The sequence below is a fragment of the Symphalangus syndactylus genome, chromosome 17 (genome assembly GCF_028878055.3).
Source record: "Symphalangus syndactylus isolate Jambi chromosome 17, NHGRI_mSymSyn1-v2.1_pri, whole genome shotgun sequence".
NCBI lineage: Eukaryota > Metazoa > Chordata > Mammalia > Primates > Hylobatidae > Symphalangus > Symphalangus syndactylus.
This window is the reverse complement of record NC_072439.2, coordinates 84,592,100-84,618,680: the sequence shown is the minus strand read 5'-3', so window position 1 is coordinate 84,618,680 and position 26,581 is coordinate 84,592,100. Positions and strand designations below refer to the sequence as shown.

Here is a 26,581-nt window from a genome sequence, read left to right as displayed (position 1 = left end):
AATACCTCATAGAGTTGTGAGGTCTGTATAACAAATTAACAAAATGCCTAAAAACTGAGAGATGATCAATAAATGTTCATTCCCATCCCTAAATAGTACAATTTGAAAAGCAATATAGAATCTTTCATGCCCTCTTCCTAAATATTTGTCCTGGAAGTTTTATCTTGACGTATTCGTTAAAGGCAGGGTATTACAACTCAAATAGAGATTACAGGAACATGGTAAAATAGCCAGAATGATCCAATAGTGAGAGGTGGTACTGAGGCAAAACAACAGAAGACAGACCCATCTGAAGGCATTCAAATCTACATTTTCTTTTAAGAGTGTACAAAATTTGGACCACATTCATTATGGTTTACTTTAAAGTAAACAGGAGTGATGAAGTTACTACTAGAAAGATGTGTTGGCCGGGTGCAGTGGCTCACGCCTGTAATCCCACCACTTTGGGAGGCCAAGGCGGGCGGATCACTTGAGGTCAGGAGTTCGAGACCAACCTGGCCAACATGGTCTACTAAAAATACAAAAATTAGCAGGGCATGGTGGCACATGCCTGTAATCTCAGCTATTTGGGAGGCTGAGGCAGGAGAATTGCTTGAACCCGGGAGGCAGAGGTTGCAATGAGCCAAGATTGTGCAACTATACTCTAGCCTGGGCAATAGAGTAACCTTGTCTCAAAAAAAAAAAATTTTTTTTAAAGTAGAGTGTTATATTAGAGGATCTAAAATAAAAGCCCTCAAGGTTTACTCTGGTTTCTGCTATTAGAACATTTTTACAGATTTCTTTTTAATTGTGGAAAAATATACATATTTACCAGTTTAAAGTGTACAATTCAGTAGCACTTACTACATTTATAATTTTGAGAATATTTTCATCACCCCCAAAGAAAACCCTGTACCCATTAAGCAAACATTCCCCATTCTCCTCCACTCCCCAGCCCCTGGAAACCACTGATCTGTTTTCAGTCTCTATGAATTTGCCTATTCTGGGTATTTCAAATAAACAGAATCATACAACATGTGGCCTTTTGTGTCTGGCTTCTTTCATTCAACATAATATTTTCAGGGTTCATCTATATTGTAGCATGTATTAATACTTCATTCCTTTTTATAGCTGAATAATATTCCATTATATGGATATACCATATTTTGCTTATTCATTCATTATCTAATGAACATTGGGCTGTTTCCAACCTTTGGCTATCATGAATAGTGCTGCTATGAACATTCTTGTACAAGTTTTTGTTTGAACACTCATTTTCAGTTACTTTGGGTATGTATGTAGTGTGGGATCATTGAGTCATATAATTCTATGTTTAACTTATTGAAGAACTGCCCAAACTATTTTTCAAGGCAGCTGCAATGTTTTACATTCCCATCAGCAATGTACAAGGGTTCCAATTTCTCCACGTCCTCACCAACACTTGCTATTTTCTGTTTTTTTTTTCTCGATATATGGACTTCTTTATCAGAGAGTCTAACACTGAGAGATAAGATATAGTACAGGTAACAGAAAAAGAGCAAATGAGAAAGAAGATCTCACAAGCTGCAGATAGCCAGTGGGTAACACAGTGGGCCAAGATACTAAGGGCCATTCCTGAAATGTGAGGAGCTAGCTAACAGCTAAAGGTTATCATCAACTTCACAATTTGCTTATAGTTGACTCCGAGTGTACTGTATTAATTTAGATCTCCAAGGCAAGAGCAGAACTTACTCATCCTTTTGATCCAATCAGTGTATGTTCCAATAGTACCTAGTATATATTCAGATATCAGTAAGAAATTTGTTGAATGAATGTATGAATGAATAAATCTGCAGTTATCAATCCAATCTAATAATCATAATGAAATTATAGAAGTGGTTTACTGTACCATGATGCCAGATTACATTGGTTCTCACCCACCATTACTAGAAGTGTTATATAAATTATCTGCACTCAGTTTCACCAGTATCCATAAAGATAACATAAGATCAAGGTTCTAGTCTACTATTAAAAAACAGGGATCATCAACAAAACAAAAGTACAATACACAACTACTTTAATAGAAACTTCAAAGAAAATTATCATAAATGACAATTAATAAATTATTGAACCAAAAGACCACAAACATTGTACTTTTAAAAGTACTTCATATAAAGCATTAACACAATCAACAATTTAAAATGTTTAAATATGTACAAACCAAAAATTTCTTTTGTGTTTTTTAATCTGGCTCCACGAAGCAGGAGACTCTCTGGCCCCAGAGGTCTAGGAAAAAAAGAAAATAACCATACAGCACTGAATATATTAAAAACTCAATTCGATTCTAAAATGGCGTCTTCAGCAGAAGGTACTTAAGCTATAGACATAACACTGCTTTCATATAAAACCAAAATCCCAGCTACTATAAAGCTGCCCAGGGGCTGGGCGTGGTGGCTCATGCCTGTAATCCTAGCACTTTGGGAGGCTGAGGCGGGCGGATTGCCTGAGCTCAGGAGTTCGAGACCAACCTGGGCAACATGGTGAAACCCTGTCTCTACTAAAATACAAAAGAAATTAGCCAAGTGTGGCAGCGTGCGCCTGTAGTCCCAGCTACTCAGGAGGCTAAGGCAGGAGAATTTTTTGAACCCTGGAGGCGGAGGTTGCAGCGAGCCGAGATTGCGCCACTGTACTCCAGCCTGGGCGACAGACTGAGACTCCATCTCAAAAAAAAAAAAAAAGGCTGCCTAGGCCTAGGCCAATCATGATGTTAGTTATTGTAACAACAAACACCTACTTTAAGATTGGTGGCTCAGAAAAATGATTATGCATGTAAATACAGTCACAAAGCCACTAGTTTCAAAATTTTTAAACATAAAATTCAGCAAAATCAAAGAGTAAGCAGTGATTTAAAAATGTGTGGCAGAAGATGAAATTTTAAAATTTTAAAGCGAAGTTAATAAACAGCTTTGAAAGGGAAAATAAAGAATTAGAACACAATGTAAACATAAATTGTAGTATGATTTGCATATAAATGCATGAGTTCTGCACAATTAAAATTATACTGAATTATAAAATACAATGTACACGGTACGTTAGTGCTTTTTCTAGGCAAGATCGCACAGTATAACTTGACTACTTGCATTGCATACTTCTTGAAGCACAGGTCTTCTTGCTGTTTGAATTTCTCTCCATAAAGGAGATATAAAACGACAAGGAATAACTAGAAAGGAAATTGATCTTCTTAGTGATAGCAAAATAAGAATCTTCTATAGGTAAGTTAAAAAGTCATTCTTTTGTTGCTATTCCTTATAGTTTTCTGAAATATCCATACACAATTATCCAAACCAAACAGAATCTGAACCATTTATGAAGACACCTGCAAACCCAAACACTAAAAAATTGCAATGAAGCAAGGAGAACCAATACAGTCATATTTGGAGTACACTCCATGGATAGTACAAATCAATGTGAAAACTATTTTAGGAGCTATAAAATAGCTCTTTTTCACTCAGTGTTGCTTCTAACAATAAACAGAAATACTTTTAGCTCACATTGGCATGTAAAATTGGGATATAATGACAACTTCAGATTAAAAGATAATTCATCAGTTCGGTCAGGTTGTTTTAGTAGAGAACATGGTTCATTTTTTTTAACCATTCTAGGGGCTGAAGTAATGTAACTGCTATTTTCCTTTACATATTAATGCAATTCAGACTATGGATCCACACATTTCTCACTATTTCCCTATAAAAATCAAAATAAACCTAGTCATAGTTATTCAGCAGGGATCCTACAAAGATCTTGCTACAGAGTTTACTGAACATGCTCCTATGTTAATGCTTATTAAAAATGTGAATCAATGTGAATGTATGGTATTTTTGCTGGCTTATCTTGAGGATTTCATTAAAAAATGCTCAACTCTTTCTGTTATAGTGACTTATTTCATGCAGCCAGTATAAACTGAACATGTCCCCAGAAAAGAGGTAGACTGTCAAATACGATTAGAAACTCAAGAGCTGATTCCAAGATGGATTCCAAATTAGGTTAACGCTCATGAGTAACAATGTAATCATAGCCCCTCAGCATATCTTTGAACTGACACAAAGCCTTTCATTTAGGAGCCATTCATTAACCCAAATATTGAGGGAAAACAATCTGAAACAACCAACTAAGAAAAAAAAAATCAGAAAAGTAAGTAAGCGGTTCTGGATTGACCACTAAACACTCCAGCTTGCACTGAATGATTCTGAAGTGAAGAAGAACATAGCACTTATACTTGTTAAACATTATATAAAACATTTTTCATATTCTAAACTTACTAAACATCGTGGGTTTAAATGCATAAGGAGTGAATAAAAGCAGCTATGTTTCCTTTTAATATTACTACCTAGTATTATTAGAAAAAGAAATGCAAAAACACAAATAATCTTACTAAATTATTTTGATATCATTTCATGGGATTTGTTTCATCCTCACTTGCTGCTGCCACAAATTACTAGCAGATGAAATGCGAAGTGCTTTTAAATTAACCCTTTCCTGGAAAAGTTTGGGTATTAATGGAGAAAAGGAGAAATAATAGCTGAGGGTAAATGAATGAATAAATGGGTTACAAGTCGCAGGAAATCCAACATTACATTAAAACCTTGAAAGAGGCTCAGAGCAAGAGATTACATTGTCTCTTAGCTCAATAATACCAGATGCTTGAAAGAGTGAAGCTGTATATTTGCTGAGACCACTGCTGCTTTTGGAATCTGAGAAGACTGATAAGAAACCTACAAACCTGAGTGACCTTACTCTGAGAGATACTTATCCACTATGATGGACTGGACTAATTATTAACAACTGAATGGGATTCTAGTAATGTGGCAATATCTTCTGAATTGTATATTCTTTTGATGTAAGGGATTTGTGTTTGAAAACTAGGGGATGGCCTGTGATGTTATGATATATACATTAGTTTTCATTCATGGTCCCTGGCTCATAACTCCCATAGCACTTGTTACAGTCTTTTGTTATAATGTTGGGTGTGTTCAGCCTCAGGAGCAGGCTTCTGACCTTCTCCTGCCCTCCTTTCACCCCAAGGTAGGACTCTACTCTTCCCTCACCTTTCTAATTGTGGGTCTTAAGGCCATCCCCAGAGAGGGTCCTTCCTGCCCTATACTCTGGGGTAAAGAAAGCTGATGTCATGAAGCTTCTATAAAAAAACCAAGAGAAATGGGTTGGGAGGGCTTCCAGAGGTTTCTGGAGAGTGGCACACCCAGGGAGAGCACAGAAGCTCCACAACCCTTCCCCAATACCTGGCCCTGAGCATCTCTTCATCTGTATGCTTTGTTTACATTTAGTGGTTTATTATAAAGGATATGATAAACCAATCAGAAAAGTAAGCAGTTCTGGGTTGACCACTAAACACTCTAGCTTGCACTGAATGATTCTAAAGTGATATAATAAACCACTAAATGTAAACAAAACAAACAAAAAACAACACAATTAACCCTTTCCCATGATGGGCTGCTTATTTACGTAATCTCCCTTTGGAACTTCTAGTCCCTCCCCCAAACAGTTCCCATTTAAAGGTAATTAGATAACACAAATTAATTCTTACCTTACAATTTCTTCCATTTGTTGGGTTATGATCATTCGTCCCATGAATCTATCAAAAAATTCACATTACAAAAATATATAATATCACTTATGACATCAATGACTGTTTTTTTGCACCATCCTTTTTTTTTTTTTTTTTGAGATGAGTCTTGCTCTGTCACCCAGGCTGGAGTGCAGTGGTGCGATCTCGGCTCACTGCAAGCTCTGCTTCCTGGGTTCACGCCATTCTCCTGCCTCAGTCTCCCGAGTAGCTGGGACTACACGTGCCCGCCACCACACCCGGCTAATTTTTGTATTTTCAGTAGAGACAGGGTTTCACCGTGTTAGGATGGTCTCGATCTCCTGACCTCTTGATCTGCCCACCTCAGTCTCCCAAAGTGTTGGGATTACAGGTGTGAGCCACTGCGCCAGGCCTGCACCATTCTTATATATGAAACAAAAATCAATCATTTGTATATATGAATGGTCCAATATTCTTGCTGTAAATTATTTTAAAAACACTTATCAGTCCTTAAGCTTTAAAAAATTTAGAATTATTGCTATCTCTACTCCAGCTATGAATGAGGTAATGAATAAAAAATGTTTTCAAAATGGCAAGAATCTGGATCATTTTGGATTTTCAATTTTTGGATTAGGGATATTCAACCTGTAAATCAATCAAAGGGTATACAAGAATGTTTACTCTATCAACTGTCGACAAATACACAGTAAGGCCTGCAAGATGACAGATACTGTTCCAGGTGCTTGAGATCCATCAGTGAACAAAATACACAAAGATGCCTGCTCTAGAGTTTACATCCTAGTGGGAGGGATGGTAAGCAATGAACATAATAAAAAACTAAATTACACAGTATACTAGAAAATATTATGTATTATGAAAACAGAAGAACAGAACAGAAGAAGGATCAGGGTGCAGTACTAAGTAGCTAAGGTAGGCCTCATTGAGGAGGTGATTTAAGCAAAGACTTGAAGGTGTTACTCAAGAGTTAGACAAGGGCTAGGTCTAGTGACCAGGTGGGAGTATACATGGTATGTTCAAGGAGAAGGAGGTCGGTGTATGTGCAGGATGAGCTAGAGGTGGAAGGACAGCAAACAGGGCAGAGAAGAAAGGTTGGGGATGGCGGATGGGGGCAGATCCTAGAGATGGTTATAGAGATATGGGCTTTGACTCTGAGTGATATGGTGAGCCAGTACAGGGTTGAGCAGAAGAGTCACATGATCTGACTTAACATTTAAAAAGGAACATTATGACTGCTTTTGTGAGAACAGACTATAAAATAGCAGTAATCCAGGCAGGAGATGGTACTGGCTCAGACAAAACTAGGAAAAGATGGTCAGATTTTGGATGTATTTTGAAGGTAAGCCTTCAGAATGTTCTGATGGGTTGGGGTGAGATGTGAGTAAGGAGGTGAAGAAAGACGAAGGGAGAGGAGATGTGAGGAGTCATGGCTGATTCCAAGGTTTCTGGCCTGAGCAATTGGAAGGATGGACTGTATCAACTGAGATGAGAAAGACTGCTGGTAGAAAAGGTTCCTTTCAGGAAGATTAGCAGTTTAGTTTTCAGCTTGATTATTAATTTGAGATTTCTACTAAATATCCAGGTGTAACTGTGGAACAGGCAGCTGAAGTTTGGGAAAGAAGTCTGGGATAGAGAAATAAATCCGATAGTCAGCAGCATGTAGACAGTCTTTAAAGCCAGGAGGTTGGGTCAGATCACCAAGGGAGTGAGGGTAGATAGTGAAAGGTAAGGTAGAGAAGGAAGAGTGCAAGTCCTGGGGCACTCTAACAGGAAGAAGTCTGGGACAAGAGGAAAAACTAACAAAAGGAGACCGAGACAGAGGGAATAGTGAGGTAGGAGGTAAACCAAGAGAGGGGAGTGTTCTGGAAGACAAGTTAGCAAATTGTATCAAAGAGAAAGCAATGAACTATTCAACCACTAGATTCTGAATTGGTGAATTTATTTGTAATAAGGTACCATACAGTATTTCAAACAGCAAAACAATGAAAAGAGTCAAGAATGAAGGTTGGGGAATGGTTAGGTTCTAGTACATGCACTTGGACTATTCATAGCAATTTAAAATGATCATTAATTCAGCTTCCTGCAATATTTTAAAAAAGGTCAAGAATACTCTTCAGTATAATGGAAAATACTTTTTAAAATCACAAAACCAATCCACATTCTTAAAAGAAATATTAGGCTGGGTGGGGTGGCTCACACCTGTAATCCCAGCACTTTGGGAGGCTGAAGTGGGAGGATCACTTGAGGTCAGGAATTTGATAACAGCCTGGCCAACATGGTGAAACCCTGTCTCTACTAAAAATACAAAAAAATTAACAGGGCGTGGTGGCACACACATATAATCCTATCTACTTGGGAGGCTAAGGCAGGAGAATCGCTTGAGCCAGGGAGGCGGGGGTTGCAGTGAGCTGAGATCGTGTCACTGCACTCCAGCCTGGGTAACAGAGCGAGACTCTGTTTCAAAAATAAATAAAATAAAATATTAAAAAATATGGAAAAGAAAAAGATGATTAAAAATCAGTAGAAATCCTACCACGAGAATATTACTAAATTTTGATCTACAATTCCTCCAGGTTTTTCTTCCTGCAGCTATCAATTATTCCACCTTGTCACCTAACTACCTATTTAGTACATATATACACACATTTATTTACACATTTAGGTTCAGGGGTACATGTGCAGGTTTGTTATATAGGTAAACTTTTGTGTCACAGAGGTTTGTTGTAACAATTATTTTGTCACTCAGGTACTAAGTCTAGTACCCAACAGTTACTTTTTCTGCTCTTCTCCCTCCTCACACCCTCCATCCTCCAGTATGCCCCAGTGTGTGTTGTTCCCTTGTGCCCACGTGTTCTCATCGGTTGGCTCCCACTTAGAAGTGAGGACATGCAGTATTTGGTTTTCTGTTCCTGCATTAGTTTGCTAAGGATAACAGCCTCCAGCTCTATCCATGTTCCTGCAAAAGATGTGATCTCTTTCTTTTTTGTGCCTACATAGTATTCTATGGTGTATATGTACCGCATTTTCTTTATCCAATCTGCCACTGACAGGCATTTAGGTTGATTCCATGTCTTTGCTATTGCACACACATTATTTTTACATAACTGGGATCATATGAGAGCCCCAACTTTGTATCTTATTTCATTTAACATTATATTTCAGTATGTACCTATATCATTCAATTCTTTAAAAAGATTTTAAGGCCGGGCGCGGTGGCTCACGCCTGTAATCCCAGCACTTTGGGAGGCCGAGGCAGGCGGATCACGAGGTCAGGAGATTGAGACCATTCTGGCTAACGCGGTGAAACCCTGTCTCTACTAAAAATACAAAAAATTAGCCAGGCGTAGTGGCGGGCGCCTGTAGTCCCAGCTACTCGGGAGGCTGAGGCAGGAGAATGGTGTGAATCTGGGAGGCAGAGCTTGCAGTGAGCTGAGATCGTGCCACTGCACTCCAGCCTGGGCGACAAAGCAAAACTCCGTCTCAAAAAAAAAAAAAAAAAAAAAAAAAAGATTTTAAATATCTACATATATACCTATCTAAGCATTTTCCTACTTGGACATATAAAATGTCTGTAATATTTGACATGTAATATATGTGAATATATATATATAAAATATATAGCACATATATGTGTTACAGGCACATAATAAAATGAAAGATACAATTTTATATAAATACTGTCTCTAACTTCTATGAGTTCCTCAAGGAGGGAAACTATTCCTATTCATCTTATTCACCTATCACAATGAGCACACAGATGCTAAACAATAATTTGTTAAATGAATGAATGAATAAAAATGGCATTCAAAGATTTTAAGTAGTGATATAATTACGAGTTTTCTTTCTACTATAAAAGCCTGTTGCAATGATTACATTTTACTTATATTTAAAATAAAACGGGCCGGGCGCGGTGGCTCACGCTTGTAATCCCAGCACTTTGGGAGGCCGAGGCGGGTGGATCACGAGGTCAGGAGATCGAGACCACAGTGAAACCCCGTCTCTACTAAAAATACAAAAAAATTAGCCGGGCGTGGTGGCGGGCGCCTGTAGTCCCAGCTACTCGGAGAGGCTGAGGCAGGAGAATGGCGTGAACCCGGGAGGCGGAGCTTGCAGTGAGCCGAGATCGGGCCACTGCACTCCAGCCTGGGTGATAGAGCAAGACTCCGTCTCAAAAAAAAAAAAAAAAAAAAAAAAAATAAAATAAAACACATAATTCCAATAAGAGAAACTATTTAAAAAAGTTTTTTCAAACTTTCTCCCCATATTCCAAGATAATGTAAAAACCATATACCAAAGCATTAGTTATACTTCATCTCATATTAATCTTATGCTTGCTTAGTTCTTAGTTGTCCATTTTCTGGTTGTTAATAATTATTTTATAATCTGCCATTGCCTCAGACCAGGATATAACAGCAATATAGAAATCTTAAAATCTTCACAGTTAAATATGTCTTACAGTCAGTCTATCAAGTGCTTTTAAAGCATATGATTCCAAAGTTTTTAGTTAATTGGCAAATTCTATACTGCATTTGACTTTGATGAAAGTATACAATTTTTATAACATCACATAGAGAAAACCTCCATTATAAAGATAGATCCAAAAAAAAGATACGTAAGAAGTTTGGAAAAGCCAACGGCTGAAGACTTTGAAACATTTCAACCAACAGGGGGAGATATATAATATAACAAGAAGCTGAGGGTGATTTTTTACAAAGTGGCTGTAATTTATAGTCTACCACCATTTATTGAGTAAAAATGAAATTAATTTATCATTTAATTTTTTAACAATAAAAAGTTGTTTCCATTCCACAGCCCACATATAATTGGCAGGATTACTGCAGATGATCACTGAAGGTACACAACACTGTGTTTAGCAAACCGTAATGTTAAAAGAAGTTCCTCTGTTCCTTTCTCTCCTTTCAGAAACAAGATCTTTAAAAATCTAACAAACTAGAAAAACATTTTTTATTTTGTGTTCATTGTGATAGATAAGATGAATAATAGTTTCTGTCTTTGAGAAACTCATAGCTGTTAAATATTTATAGAAAATTATTTTTTACTTTATTATGTGCTACGTATAAGTAAAATACTGAAAACTTTTTAAGGTTCTAATTTAAAAGTAGTATCCTCTAATTTAAAAGTAGTATCCTCTATAGTGGTAAAAACAAAGACATAGTCACTGGCTTCATGGAGCTTACCAAAAAAAATCATTCTTTTCTTCTAAGAAAATAATCTTATGTCTACTATAACTACTGTTATAGCTACAAAGTAAGCATGCTAGTTCATAGCAAAATAGAAGGTAATGTGAAGAAACTTGTGAATAAAAACTCTGGCTTTGAACTATTATCTTTTGCTTAGAATTCTAGCAATTTCTGCTCTTAGTTTTTTTCATCATTAATTGCATCTCCCACCAACCCACCCCACAAATATTGTTTCCAATTAGCTAAAGATTCCATTTTATGTTTATGGTTATTTAAAAATGAGGTCTGTAAATAGGACTTAAAATAAGTATACTGAATATCACACCATACCTGTATAAGTCTGCTTCTGGTTGCTGGCATTCTATTACAGCTACTAGAGTGTCCAAATTGGCAACTGTTTGTAATAATGCTGTTTCTGGAACTGCCACGTGTGTCTGAAAAAAATGAATTAAATTGTAGAGTTTTCAGATCCAAATGGGACCTTCAATATCAGTTATTTCAAATCTCTTTTATAGGTAAAGTAATGGCATACTGTACTTGAGATCACTCAGCTAGACAACAGAAGAGAAAGAAACATGTAAAATAAACAAGGGGCAAAGGAAGCTACTATCATTACCTGTCTACAGAGGCCATTTGCATATAAGGAAATTAAGTCTGTGTGCATAGTCACTATTACTTTATCATAAGTAATTTAATAGGAAAAACTGTGAATTTTCACCTTTGATTACACTCTGAAAACTGAGAAAACATAAATTTGTCCCTTATCTTTTAAAAGTACCACAAATAGTAAAAGATTATATTTTTCCTAAAAACATCTTCTGTTTTTAACTTGGATTAAACCCATGTGAGGCTACCCTTGAAATAAAGATATAACATCAATTCTTTCTTAAAACCTTTTAATTTTTGAAATAATTTTAAAAACTTCCCCTTAATGTGGTCGAACTTTACTACTTTAACCAAAGTTAAGTATAATTATAATCCAAAGACACTTTGTTCACCAAGAGCAATACTCAAACATATGCAAGCAAACCTTCAGGTTAGTTTCTCCATCCAAACTAGCAGTTGTAACGTGACAGGAACCATCAAGTCGATCTGAGGACAGAAGCACCAAGTCTGCAGGAAAAATTTCATCTTTGGCTATTCGAACAATATCACCCACCTATAAAGAATTTTGGGGAAGAGTGAATTTATAAATTTTAAAAGGCAAGGACTTACTTTTATTGGGCTCTAAATAAGCAGCCTATCACAATATTTTAGCATAGGAAAGTAGGCTTTTAACCAAAACGTAATATCAAGATTAGAATTATGTCCTATGATATCAAGATAAAATTGATTTCCATTATTTACCAGATGCATACCCGAATGTTTTTTGATCTAGTTTTTACAAGGCCACCACTTCGAACAACATAAACAGGAGCTCCATTTACTTCATTATCTGAGTTATGCCGTAACCAATCTTCATATCCCTGTAAATATCCAAAGGGTAAAAAATAATTTTTCAGTATAATTTGAAGATACTTTTATCAAATAAGAAAAAAACCTCAAAAACTTCCCTAAAACACTACATTCCAGAATCATATTAGGCTATTTGGATGCATATGCTCATAGGTATTTGATATTTGTTCCTACAAAAAAGAAACACTTGCTTCTTTTTTGTTATATACATTTTCCTGGCTTTCATAGGACCTCTAAGTTATTTCTTCTCAACTTCCTTATGGAGGCTCCTTCGACGTCACCTTTATGGATCCTTTTCTCACATTTCTCTTTCTCACTAAGAGATTTCTTCTGTCCCTGTGTCTTCAAATAGTATAAATATGCTAGTAATTCCGAAATGTGTATCTCCAGCCATATATCTCTTTTGAACTCCAAACTAGAATATCTAATTGCTTTATTAATATCTCAATTTTGATGTCTCATAAATCTCTTAAACATATTCAGAACCAAACAGATGATGTCCTGAAAGTGTGTTGCACGTCCAATGTTTCCCATCTTGACAAATGACATCACCATCTACCAAGCTGTTCTTGCCAGAAATCTGGGGAGTCATTCTTAACTCCTACCCTTTTCCTAACATCTATGCAATCACTAAATTCTATTGTTTCTATGTACAAATGATATTTTAATCATAAAGTATAAATTCACAGAGCATTACAGACAATAAGTAGAAAAAAATGAACAGATTTTTGGAACTGAGATTATGTTCTTTTACTTTCTTAAACAATAGACTGACAGAATTATAATTAGTACAGTTGACCCTTGAACAACACAGGTTTGAACTGCACAGGTCCACAACCCATGGATTGTTTTCACTAAAAGTTATATTGAGTGTACCTAAATCATCTTCCTCCCTATCCACCTCCTCTACCTCTTGTGCCTCTGCCACCCAAGACAGCAAGACCAACCTCTCCTCTTTCTCCTCAGTCTACTCAATATGAAGACAAGGATGAAGACCCTAAAGACCATCCATTTCCACTTCACGAATAGTAAATATATTGTCTTCCTTAAGATCCTCTTAATAACATGTTCTTTTCTCTAGCTGACTTTAAGAATACAGTATATAATATATATAACATACAAAATATGTGTTAAACGACTGTTTTATGATATTGGTAAGGCTTCTGATGAACAGTAGACTATCAGTAGTTAAGTTTTGGGAGAGTCAAAAGTTATACATGAATTTTCAGTTGCATAAGGGGTTCCCCTAACCCCTGCATTGTTCAAGGGTCAACTGTGCTTAACAAAAATATGTTAGCCCGTATGGATCATCACTAGGAAGGAAACAGACACGAGCATTTCACAAAGAATCTTTTGATTAAATATTAAGGAATGGCGATCTTTTAAGTGGAAAAGACTTCCTATGCCATTTTAAGAAAATTCAAGAACTCAGAGATACAGCACAAGTATAGATAATGGAATCTTATCTAAGAGAGAGTAAGTGAATAAAAAGATAAGGTACAGAATAGGTTTTGTTCTATGTCACCATTTGTGAAAAAATATGCTTGCCTATATGAACACTTTGCATAGATATCTGGACTAACTTACAAATAATTGCTCCCTGGGTAGGAGAACTAGGAGATTGGGGGTTAGGAGTCTAAGACTTACCATATTCTATTTTGTGCTGTTTCCCTTAAAAAAATGTGCATCTATTATTTTTAAAATATAATGAAATTATAAAATAAAAAGCAAAATATGAAAGACTATTTTGAAGGTATACTGTTTTCAGGTGGAAACCTTGTGGGAAAGCACTCTTAAGACACCTAAATTATGTTGCCCGTATTTAAGTTGCAGTATGTCATTTTAGAGAAATTTAATTGAGAGTCAAAATATTTTTTCTGAAACTGTCAAAAGCACACTTTCCTTTACAGTCAGATGACATTAATAGCAGAGCAATGATAATTCAAACATTATCTTTTTTTAATACAAGTTCATAAATTCTAATCCATCCTACACATTACTACCAGATTAATATTCCCAAAGCATTCTCTTGATTCACTATCCTGCTCAGAACCCCTTCAGTGATTCTCCATGCTTACAGCAAAGCATCTTCTGGCTTCCTTAATTTAGAACCAACTTATACTTCTATTATCTTGTAGTACTTTCCTAAATTGGATCAAACATTAGTTAGACTTACAATTCCCCAAAATAGGTCTTGCCTTTTCTTGCACTTGGGCCTTTGCCCAAGTAGTTCATTTCTACCTCATCTTCTTCCTCAACTGTCATTTTACCCATATTCCAAAACTCATCTTAATAATATTTCCTCCATGAGAATTCATATTTTCATCTATTTATCAGCAATTTGCATTTCTTTTCTTGGAGATGATCTGTGCCTTTTCCTTATTTATGTTGAAGAGAAAGGTATGTGCTCTTGGTAAAATATCTTTTAAAATTAAGATCAGCTGGGCGTGGTGACTCAAGCCTGTAATTACATCACTTTGGGAGGCCGAAGCGAGAGAATCGCTTGAGCCCAGCAGTTGGAGACCAGACCCAGCAACATGGCAAAACCCTGTCTCTACAAAAAAAAAAACAAAACAAAAATTAGCTGGGTGTGGTGGCACACAACTGTAGTCCCAGCTATTTGGCAGGCTGAGGTGGAAGGATCACCTGAGCCTGGGAGGTCAAGGCTGCAATGAACTGTGATTGCACTACTGCTCTCCAGCCTGGACGACAGAATGAGACTCTAAAAAAGATAAAATTAAGGACATAGGCCCTTTGTTATATAGAACACAAATTTTTCAGTTTCCTTTTTGCTTTTAATATTATTCAGACTTTTTTTAAACACTCACATTTTATTTTTCCTATATGATATCTTTCCTTGCTTACACCAGTATATTAACTGATTAATTCCCAAATTGAAAATGAGATAAAATTTCATCTGTATTTACTTCTACTATTTTGTAGTTATGTATATTCAGCTTAGTAATCCAAATGAGTTTTATTTTGCTATATGGTATCAAGTATGAATCCAACTATTTTTTCTAAATATTCAAGTGATTATCACATCACAATTTATTGTCTGATATTTTACCTACTGATTTGAAATATGACCCCTTACTTGAATAAATTCTTAAATTTATTTAAAAATAATAATAATAATATTTCCTCCACAAAACCATCTCTGATCATCCAGATGAAGTGTTCCCTTCCTCCTCTGAATAGCTAGCTAGCTACAGCTCACTGGATTTTACTACTACTCTATTGAACCATAATTATTTTTATATTTGGTCTTACCTTCCTATTTCATAGGTTTTAGAATCGTGGAGGGCAAAGATTATCTTATTTCCTAGAACACTATATCTCGCATTACACAACTGGAGAGAAGACTTAATATGTAAATACAGTTGGGAGAAGCTAAAAACAAGCAAACAACCGACAACCTCATTCATATTACAGTGTAAGTAATTGATAATGGAGCCTTTTCCTATTTTGATAGAAGTACAAAGGGAAAAGGCAGACTAAAAGGGGAGAAGACAAAGAAAAGTTGGAACATGGCACCTTTCACTTTTACAATTTTTCCAAAATTTGTTCTATTGATCTATAGTAATAAATAGATACATAAATCTGAACAATATATGGAAGTATTCTGTGTATTTAAAAGAGAAAAAAGTTAGGAATAGGTGTTGCAAAAGAGAGAACTCTGTCAAAATTTTGTTTTAAGGAGAAAATCTTTGTGGTTCAAATTTTCTCTTTGAAAACTATATGACCTTTTATATTTCCCCCTTTTGCCTTAGTTACGAAGCTCTCATCTAAATTTAGTACTCATATTTAATAATCACACTAACATAGGTTCTAGGCATAACCTTTTTGCTTTCTGCCTTTACTCACTTTTACTTAAACCAATTTTGGAAGGAGACTGTCAATTATTATTATGATTATATTAAACTCTTACTTGCAGATAAAAATTTACCAACTTTTTTTCAACTCAGTTAATGGTATCATATTCCAATTAAATGCAGTCCATATTTGGCCAAATATACATTGGGAAATAAGGACAAGAGGTATTGCAACATTTTACATGGCTTTAAAAATATCCAATAAGTTCATTCATTCATTTATTCATCTGTTAAACAACTACTGAAGGCCCAATATGTGCATGGTCTTGTTCTGCTAACTGGAAATACGCAGGTATATAGAATAAATTATCTGGCATCATAGAGTTAGACATTCAAATCAAAGTGACGGATAAACTACAATACCAACATTTATCAATAGAACAAAAGAATAAATGATATGAAGGAAAAAAAGGCCAGACTAAGAAATAAGAGTGGCATGGTGGTCAAAGTTTAAGTATACAGTAAAATGAATTGAGAATGCAATTATCTGGCGGAAGAACTTTCCAGGAAGAAAGTACAGCAAGTTATAAAATCTTGAGATAGGAGCATGCTTACTATGTTCGAGGACAAGTAGAGGAGTGCAGCTGCAGCACAGTGAGTTTAAAAAAAAAAATGGAAGGAAACGAAGAAGGAACCAGGGACGAGACTCTGTATGTCTTTATGTCTTTGTAGATGACTGAAAAGACATGTTTTGGTCAAAGTGGTGATGGAAAGCTACTGAACAGTTTTAAGTGGGAGGGTAGTGTGATCTGATTTTAAGAGATCTGGCTGCTCTGTGAAAACCATATAAGAGTAAGAGCAGAAATGAGAGAACTCTTCAGAAAAGAATGCAATTGTCCAGACAAAAGATGATGGTGGCTTGGACTAATGAGGGAGATCTTGAAGGTAGGGATAAAACAGAACAGTCAAAGGATGATGATGTCAAGGCTTGTGGTGGCTGGATGGGTAGTGCCATTTAAAAAACTGCAGAATAATAAGAGCTAGTAGTATAGTTTTCGAGGGGGAAAAAAATCAAGAGTCATATTTAAGATTCTTGTGAGATGACAAAGTTGAAATGTTGTACAAACAGCTGTACATGTGTGTTTGGAGTTCAAAGAATAGTTTTAGGATAAACATAAATTTGGGAACCATCATCATAGAGATGGTAACTTCAATCTGCTGGATGGGATGAAATTACCTAAGGTGAAAGTATATATAGAAAAGAGGTCTGAAGGACAAACATGTTACTTTGTTGAAATAAATGACATCTGCTTGTCATTTATTTCATCAAAGTAAATATTCATCAAGTGAATAATTATATGGAGTGATATAAATGCATTATCGACTGATATACACACATTTTCATCTCCAATGGAAGAGTGAAGAAAGTAAAATTGAACTTAGAGCTGTGGCCTAGTATTCTCTGACATGCAGATGCATAATTTAATTGTTAATCTATAGGCTCCTCTATCTTTCTTATGTATGCAATAAAGAATATACTTCATCCCAGAACTGTAAAATGTTTGTCAATTTTATTTCCATGTCAATTTATGTCTTATCCCTACATCTTATAAAATGAAATATTTACCACATTTACCTGAGAAAATTCAGTTAATTCTCTTGCAGGTAGAAGGAATCATCTCTGTATAACTGAAACTCTGCCAAGACCTTTTTGAGAAGTAGTAGCTAAATCAACACGACATTTCTATGAATTTCTTTCTTATTCTATATGTTTATCTAATAACCTTGTTTCTCTATACCTAGATTTTAATGTCAATTCATGCTCTGATTGAAGCTTTTTCCCCTAGGGGGAAAATACATAAAAACCAACCTCATAAGAGAAAGTTTTAAACAGTAGAAAAGGACTATACTTTTTTTTTTTTTTTTTGAGACAGGGTCTCACTCTGTCAACCAGGTGGGAGTACAGTGACATATAATCACGGCTCACGGCAGCCTCCACCTCCTGGGCTCAAGCGTTCCTCCCACCTCAGCCCACCAAGTAGCTGGGACCACAGGTATGTGCTACCACACCCTAATTTTTGAACTACGTAATTTTTACTCACAAATGTTCACACCAGAAGTATATACTCTGCTCTCTATAAACAAATCTCTTTTAAATTGCATTTCTTTTACATATCACCAAACTCTACAAAGATGATTATAATTAAGAAATCTATTTCATATATAAATGGTCTATATATATATAATACTTGTTTTTGGATGCTCTCTAGCTCTGTCAAAGGAACAACATATTTTAACGATGTTAATCATTCCATGAGTCATCAGGTACCTGAAATATAACAGAGTGGCTAATTCGGTTTAATCTTACTACATATCAGACAAATTTGCTGCTTTCTTATGGAAATTATTTTCACAACAATAAATGTTACTTTGGAGTGGAAATATTTGGCAACTTCTAAATGACTTGGAGGAAAATAAAAAAGGTATTTCATACCTGCTTTATGGCAGTTACTGTTATCACAAAGAATAATGGAAGTCCACTGGTAATTGGACTGGTAGGTGTATCAATCATAAGCTAGATTTATAAAAAAGAATACAGAATATTATATTTTTATATTGTGCACATCATACTATTAACATCTAAAATTTCACATTACACAGTGAGTATACTTTAGTTCACAATTTCCCTATTATGTGGGGTTGGAAGACTACTTAAATCTATTGCCTATCCACATACATGGCTAGACTGGACTCAGCAATTCTGCTTAAACACAAAGTTCTTCAATATTCGCCAAAGAGTGGAACTACAGCTACTCAGATCTCATTTCATATTTCTTTGCACATCCTGATAGATGCTGAAGACTCTGTCAGCAATTTTTACCCTTGGATTCAGAATGATATCAACACTAGGGAAAGAAAACTAGGAATGGGACTATGGAAAGAATTTTTTTCTATAAGTGATTTTGTTACATCCAACAGAGCCAGAGGTGGATAACTAGGAAAATGATGTTCCTTTACTCTGGATAGGCACATTAAATTTGTTCTATTCCACAGACAAGCTGAATTCATCTAAGCTAGTGATTTCACAAATGTATGGATGTTACGTGGATATGGTTAGTATACATTTCTTGCTTTTCCAAGAAAGCCAAGCTAATGGTCTATGGGCACAAAATCAGAAGTTCCTTCTCTGTTCATGAAAGAAAGGAATTTTTTTTTTTTAAAAAGCAAATGTTTCCTAAAGCATTAAAATGATTACTTGACAAGTTTCAATTTTTCATTTGAAATCCCAGGTTCTACTGAGAGAAGAGTTCAGAGTTTATACATCTGATGCTACACTGAAATTGCAAGTTTTATCAGAAAAGAATAATTTCTTTAAAGGAAAATGGCAATCACTATTTCAAAATCTTGATTTATACTCAAGTTCTCTTCATTTTATTTATATATATATATATATATAATTTTTTTAAGCACAAGGTGAAAATTAAGAAACTGTCTAACAGCCTATAATAAACACAGACTTCAGCAAAGAAAATGGTCTCCTGGAAAAAAAACTTTACCCACAGTGATACTTAAAAATTACAATTCTTTTAAATAACTTAAATTTAAGTTAAATTTAAATTAAAAAATTAAAAGCCAAAGAAAAGTTTACTTTGTACAAAGATGATTCCACAGGCAGAAATGTACCAAAAACATGAACTACATATTAAAAGCCTAAACATTTATGTTCTGAGGCAGAATATCTGAAAGATATTAGGTTACATTCTTAGCTAAGATTATGGTTAATCTAAGTACTACAGCACATTATTGATGAAACAATATACAACTGATCTTAAAGTTTACAGGCTATTTCTTTTAGAAATCTAGATATGACAGATCATTGTATTCACCGAATACAATGCGGAAGCATTGCAGAAAAAATGGTCACATGGTCAAATGATTAAGAACACAATGTAATTTTTCTTTGTTCTAAGACATATTTTTAGAAACTATGTTTACAAACTTAATATTGAGTAATAAAGCTTACCTGAACCAAAAATATAATAAGAAAATAAAAGTTTGCCACTCTTCTGAACTGTTCAAATAAATTTTTTGGAACAAAATTCCACACAGTGTACTAAAAAGAAAGAGATCAATAAATTAATATTTAAAAACAATATTAAGTATATAGACATAATATTAAGAAGTAAAGTAAAATCAGATTTACTAACCCCTTAGACAAAAATTCTGTAAGTCTATATGCTACAGAAACGATCTGGCTTTTAGAGTTCAGGACTTTTATTCTACTTCCCTTTTTTCTTCCTTTTACTATTTATTGGCAATTTTAGTATAATTTTGAAAAATGAAATAAGCTGAAACCCAACAATTTTGCTACTAAATTCTGGTTTTTTTAGAAGTTAGAGAAAGCAGATCTAAAACAACATTTTAATAACTTATTTTGGATTTTGGTATACAAAACTAAACCTAATGCTAAAGATAAATATGAGTCGATAGAAATGCAGATACTAGATACAATTTATATTTTAGTTAGTTTAGCATCAGAAACAGAGGAAATAGTTTGTTTAGTATGAAATATGAGGAAATAACCTAGAATGTTAAAGAAATAAAAATGCTTTAGATAAGTGATCACTGCGATAACCACCAAGAAAATTTCATAAAGGATATGAAAATCTGTCACAATATCAATTTTAAAAGGTAAGATAGTATAGTAAAACGGTTAAAAGCATAGATGCTTGGGGTTAAACTGCGGTGGCCCAAATCTTAATTTGTAATACTCACTAAATGACCTTGGACTTAATCTCTCCGTGTTCCACTTTGCTCCTCTATAAAATGAGGATAATATTAATCATATCTTATAGAGTTCCTATAAACATTAAATCAGCTAACATACTGAAGAAGCACTTAGGACAGAACCTGGCTCATACTAATTGCTATAAAAGTGCTTATTATTATTACTCAGCCCAAAAACCTATAATGCTGTATTACAAGGGCAGAATAATATGCTGCAAATTTTAATTTGTGTTACAACTCACAACATAACTTCATACATGAAACAGGGAAATTGATTTATAGAATTTTTACTTTATGTACATTCTCCCAGAAGAATATAAGATCCCTGAGGCCAGGGATATCATTTTATTTACTGTTCTATCTCTAGCACATATACTACTCCTTGGCACATAGGTGGAGATCAAATACTTTGCAGAATAGATTAATGAATAAATAAATATGGATGACAATGGGTTTTTTCTGAGATAATATCCTGATCTCAGGCAATGAGGCCTCAATGGTTATTGACCAATTCAAGATTTCCAAAGAGGTACTTTACGTTACCTAGTGTCATGTCAGATGGCTCTAATTTTTGGATTTTTGTTGTCAAAAGTTAACTTCTTAATTAGCTATTTGAGACCTGAAACACTGTTTCCCACATGAACAACCTTATAAATAGAGTTAGGTTCCCAGAAAAGCCCCCAAAAGCCTATCTGACCCAGGGATATGGAAAGACTAGTCCAATACCAACAAACTTTCTTTCTTTGGTGAAATTATATTTTCAGTTTGAATCTGGAATATGTGAAACATATTTTCCCCGAGTAGTGGCAACAGCAGTGGTTCCAGAATCTGAGGATGGGAAGTATGTTTAGGGCTCTAGAAAGAAGAGAGGTAGATACTTCCTAGAGCCAAAGGAAGTCAATGTTCAATGTATACACATGAGATGGTAATTGTGTGTCAAGTCACCTGCAGGTGATCTTAATTGGAATTAAAAATCAGTTGTCAGAATATGTCCATATAACTTCTTCAGTCACCAACTGTATAATACCTTATAAGGAAGGTTGGAAGTCTCCTAAGTTTACAGCAATCTATTTGAAACGTAACAGCAACAATATATTTTGTATTCCAGAATCCTGAAGAGAACAGCTATATAAATTGGCAGTAAAGTAATTGGTTTCAGGGTGTTTTCTTTGGCTAGTTCAATAATACAAGGAACAACTCAGAACAAATACAAATTTCATATGAAAACTAGCACATAAATGGTAGCAATTGTTTCTAGTTTTTCTGAAATACAAACATAATAGATTGTGAATGAGTCTAAATTCTGTGCTTGTCCTATTGTATAGAAAGGGAGAACTCTAGTAGCATAATATCAAACATTATGAAAATACTGCTAAGAAAATAATTTATTATGCTTTAAAGTTCTCTGTTATGTAATAATGGTTAAGATAAATGAATTAGAAGTGTAACTTCTCTATAGTCATATATGACTTTATAATTGACCTTATTTTCCTCCTAAGAAAACTAAAACATGGCTATAAAATTAAATATTTTCCAAGAAGGTTATTTTATTTTATTTTTTTGAGACAGTCTCACTCTGTCTGCCCAGGCTGGAGTGCAGTGGCGCAATCTTGGCCCACTGCAACCTCCGCCTCCTGAGTTCAAGCAATTCTCATGTCTCAGACTCCTGAGTAGCTGGGACTACTTGCATGCACCACCAATCTGGCGAATTTTTCTGTATTTCTTTTTTTTTTTTTTTTTTTGAGACAGAGTCTCGCTCAGTCGCCCAGGCTGGAGTGCAGTGGCTCGATCCCGCTCACTTCAAGCTCCGCCTCCTGGGTTCATGCCATTCTCCTGCCTCAGCCTCCCGAGTAGCTGGGACTACAGGTGACCACCACCACACCCAGCTAATTTTTTTGTATTTTTTTTAGTAGAGACGGGGTTTCACCCTGTTGGCCAGGCTGTTCTCAAACTCCTGGCCTCAAGTGATCCGCCCACCTTGGCCTCCCAAAGTACTAGGATTACAGAAGTGTGCCACTGCACATGGCCAAAGAAAGCTTAAATTTAAGATAATGTAGTTACTATGGCCAATTAAAGATATACCACACAACCACAACATGCAAGACACTTCCACAATAAGAGAAACAGAAATAAGATGTTTAATATTAAGTAGAAGAGATTAAGAACAAAATAATAGCTGTATTCAAAGGTAAAGTATATGAAAAAAATTTAACAAAGATGGTCATATTTGACATGTGCTTTAAAAGAAGAACATTCAACAGGCTGAAAATCCAGAGCAAATAAGGGAGAACATTTCAGGAAGCTAGGACAGCATGAGCAAAGGGACAAGAGAAAAGCTCATCATGGCTTTGTGAGATAGAAAACAATGCAGTCTGGAAGGAGACCAAGAGAATAATAGGGGAGTGAAAGGTAGTAAAATGAGAGTAATGAGAAGCAGGCTTCACTTATGCTCAGGAAAAAAGTGACAGTATCTGTATAAATATTTACATTCTTGAAATTATGGTCAAAGATATGAATTCTACCTTTCTACAAAAACATAAAATCTACCATGTCCATAAATACATAAAATTTACATTTTAAAAATTGTGGCTAACAACATGAAATCAAAGCAAAGGCACAGTGGCAGGAAAGTTCAACATGAGTTTGTGGAATAACAGGTAATCTGTTTTGGAAGGAGTTTAAGAAAGCAATAGTGGCATAATAGGTAGTAATGAGAGAGACAGTCCTCATTTATGGTAAACATTTAAAACGGCAATACTTTTTTAAACATCCACATTTTAAAAAATATGGTCAAAAACATTAAACCAAATACTTCTGTGTACAAAGACAGTCATATAAAGATACTTATTTAATCCCAAAAGCTTTCTAGGAGGACACTCAGTTTCCACTATTGACAAAGAAGTGGTCCTGTGGACTCCCAGCAGATAAGAATTATAAAGATTACATTTTAAAAACTATGTCAAATCCTGGAAAATTTCCAAAATACAGATGGAAACGGGAAGAGAGTTTAATCTCAAAAAATTGCAAGTGGAAGAAGTATAAATTGTGAATTTTTGGCTTCTTAGCTTGGAGACAGTATCCACCTACCACACACGACAATGGCTGCAAAACAGCTGGGGAAAGCTACAGCCTCATCAACAACATGTGACCGAGATTAGAGTTCAGGGCTGGAAAAGCGGCTGGAAATGTAAGGGGAAAATACTGATTGTCAGAGAACCACACAAAAAAAACGGCTTATATTCAAAACATTAACTACACAATTCCAGTCTGACAGCTAAACTACGCACTAGAAAGGAATGAACTACTGATACTAATACTTGCAACAACAAAAATGAACCTCAAAAGCATTATGTCACGAAAAAAGAAGTCAGGCACAAAAGACTTGTGTTGTATTATATGAAATTCTAGAAAAGAAAAAGCTATAGTTACAGAAAGCAGATCAGTGGTTGCTAGTGCCTAGGGGGTAAGGAGGAGGGGGACCTGCTGCAAAAGGCCATGAAAGAATTTTTTGGAGCAATGGATATATTCTACATCTTGATTATGGCGGTGGTCAGATTTGTCAAAACTCATCAAACTGCACACTTAAAACTGATAAATTTTACTGTACGTAAATTATACCCTAGGTTAAAAAAAAACCTAAAGTTTTCAAGAGCTTTTATTTCTTGCATAATTTATTAAGAACTGTGTCACTACAAGCAAACGGATGAACATTCCATGGTCATGGATAGGAAGAATCAACATCGTGAAAATGGCCATACGGCCCAAGGTAATTTATAGATTCAATGCCATCCCCATCAAGCTACCAATGACTGTCTTCACAGAATTGGAAAAAACTACTTTAAAGTTCATATGGAACCAAAAAAGAGCCCGCATCGCCAAGACAATCCTAAGCCCAAAGAACAAAGCTGGAGGCATCACACTACCTGACTTCAAACTATACTACAAGGCTACAGTAATCAAAACAGCATGGTACTGGTACCAAAACAGAGATATAGACCAATGGAACAGAACAGAGCCCTCAGAAATAATACCACATCTACAACCATCTGATATTTGACAAATCTGACAAAAACAAGAAATGGGGAAAGGATTCCCTATTTAATAAATGGTGCTGGGAAAACTGGCTAGCCATATGTAGAAAGCTGAAACTGGATCACTTCCTTATAACTTACACAAAAATTAAGTCACGATGGATTAAAGACTTAAATGTCAGACCTAAAACCACAAAAACCCTAGAAGAAAACCTAGGCAATCCCATTCAGGACATAGGCATGGGCAAGGACTTCATGTCTAAAACACCAAGAGCAATGGCAACAAAAGCCAAAATTGACAAATGGGATCTAATTAAACTAAAGAGCTTCTGCACAGCAAAAGAAACTACCATCAGAATGAACAGGCAACCTACAGAATGGGAGAAAATTTTTACAATCTACCCATCTGACAAAGGGCTAATATCCAGAATCTACAAAGAACTTAAACAAATTTACAAGAAAAAATCAATCCCATCAAAAAGTGGGCAAAGGATATGAACAGACACTTCTCAAAAGAAGACATTTACGCAGCCAAAAGACACATGGAAAAATGCTCATCATCACTGGCCATCAGAGAAATGCAAATCAAAACCACAATGAGATATCATCTCACATCAGTTAGAATGGCGATCATTAAAAAGTCAGGAAACAACAGATGCTGGAGAGGATGTGGAGAAATAGGAACACTTTTACACTGTTGGTGGGACTGTAAACTAGTTCAACCATTGTGGAAGACAGTGTGGCAACTCCTCAAGGATCTAGAACTAGAAATACCATTTGACCCAGAGATCCCATTACTGGGTATATATCCAAAGGATTATAAATCCTGCTACTATAAAGACAGATGCACACGTATATTTACTGCAACACTATTCACAATAGCAAAGACTTGGAACCAATCCAAATATCCATCAATGATAGACTGGATTAAGAAAATGTGGCACATATACACCATAGAATACTATGCGGCCATAAAAAAGGATGAGTTCATGTCCTTTGTAGGGACATGGATGAAGCTGGAAACCATCATTCTGAGCAAACTATCGCAAGGACAGAAAACCAAACATCGCATGTTCTCACTCATATGTGGGAACTGAACAGTGAGAACACTTGGACACAGGATGGGGAACATTACACACTGGGGCCTGTCATGGCGTGGGGGCAGGCAGAGAGATAGCATTAGGAGATATACCTAATGTAAATGACGAGTTAATGGGTGCAGCACACCAACATGGCACATGTATACATATGTAACAAACCTGCACGTTGTGCACATGTACCCTAGAACTTAAAGTATAATAATAATTTAAAAAAAAAAAAAGAACTGTGTCACTAATCTAAAGTTCATCCATTATCCTGGATTCTGACATCTCCTCTTCCTACTTTTTGCTTTAGAACCATCATCCAAAATGAGGGATGGCACTAAGGGTATGTTACACACATAAAGAATGTGAAGGCAGCAATATGGGGCAGGGCAAAGAACTGCTGACCTAAGACAATATCCTTGGGAAAGATGAGGTTAGGATTAGAGAAAAGATGTTAGTTGCTTTGGAAGAGAGGGAAGAAGCAATGCAAAGATGCTTCTTAAGGTGCCCTTTCAGGCAATAGTTACGATATAAGGAAAACTTTACCCTCAGTCTCTTTGACTCATATCCTCCTATAACTGTACCGTCCAAGCCACTAGTCACATGTAGCTACTGACATTTAAATAAA

General features: G+C 35.5%; 1 protein-coding gene across 8 annotated transcripts in view; it reads right to left on the bottom strand.

Annotated features, from left to right (window-relative positions):
* The window catches only part of ATP11B (ATPase phospholipid transporting 11B (putative)), a 131,400-nt gene that overhangs the window by 73,395 nt on the left and 31,424 nt on the right, over nt 1–26,581 (bottom strand). For 7 of the 8 annotated variants that reach the window (XM_063621735.1, XM_063621736.1, XM_063621738.1 and 4 more), the window contains exons 3-9: nt 20,074–20,163; nt 18,544–18,624; nt 12,138–12,245; nt 11,810–11,938; nt 11,110–11,213; nt 5,561–5,608; nt 2,180–2,244 (exon numbers count right to left, since the gene is read on the bottom strand). In XM_063621735.1, coding sequence (XP_063477805.1) covers nt 2,180–2,244; nt 5,561–5,608; nt 11,110–11,213; nt 11,810–11,938; nt 12,138–12,245; nt 18,544–18,624; nt 20,074–20,163 — 625 coding nt within the window. Of the gene's footprint in view, nt 1–2,179; nt 2,245–5,560; nt 5,609–11,109; nt 11,214–11,809; nt 11,939–12,126; nt 12,246–18,298; nt 18,321–18,543; nt 18,625–20,073; nt 20,164–26,581 lie in introns of those variants that run through there. The other variant, XM_063621742.1, reaches the window with a different exon arrangement.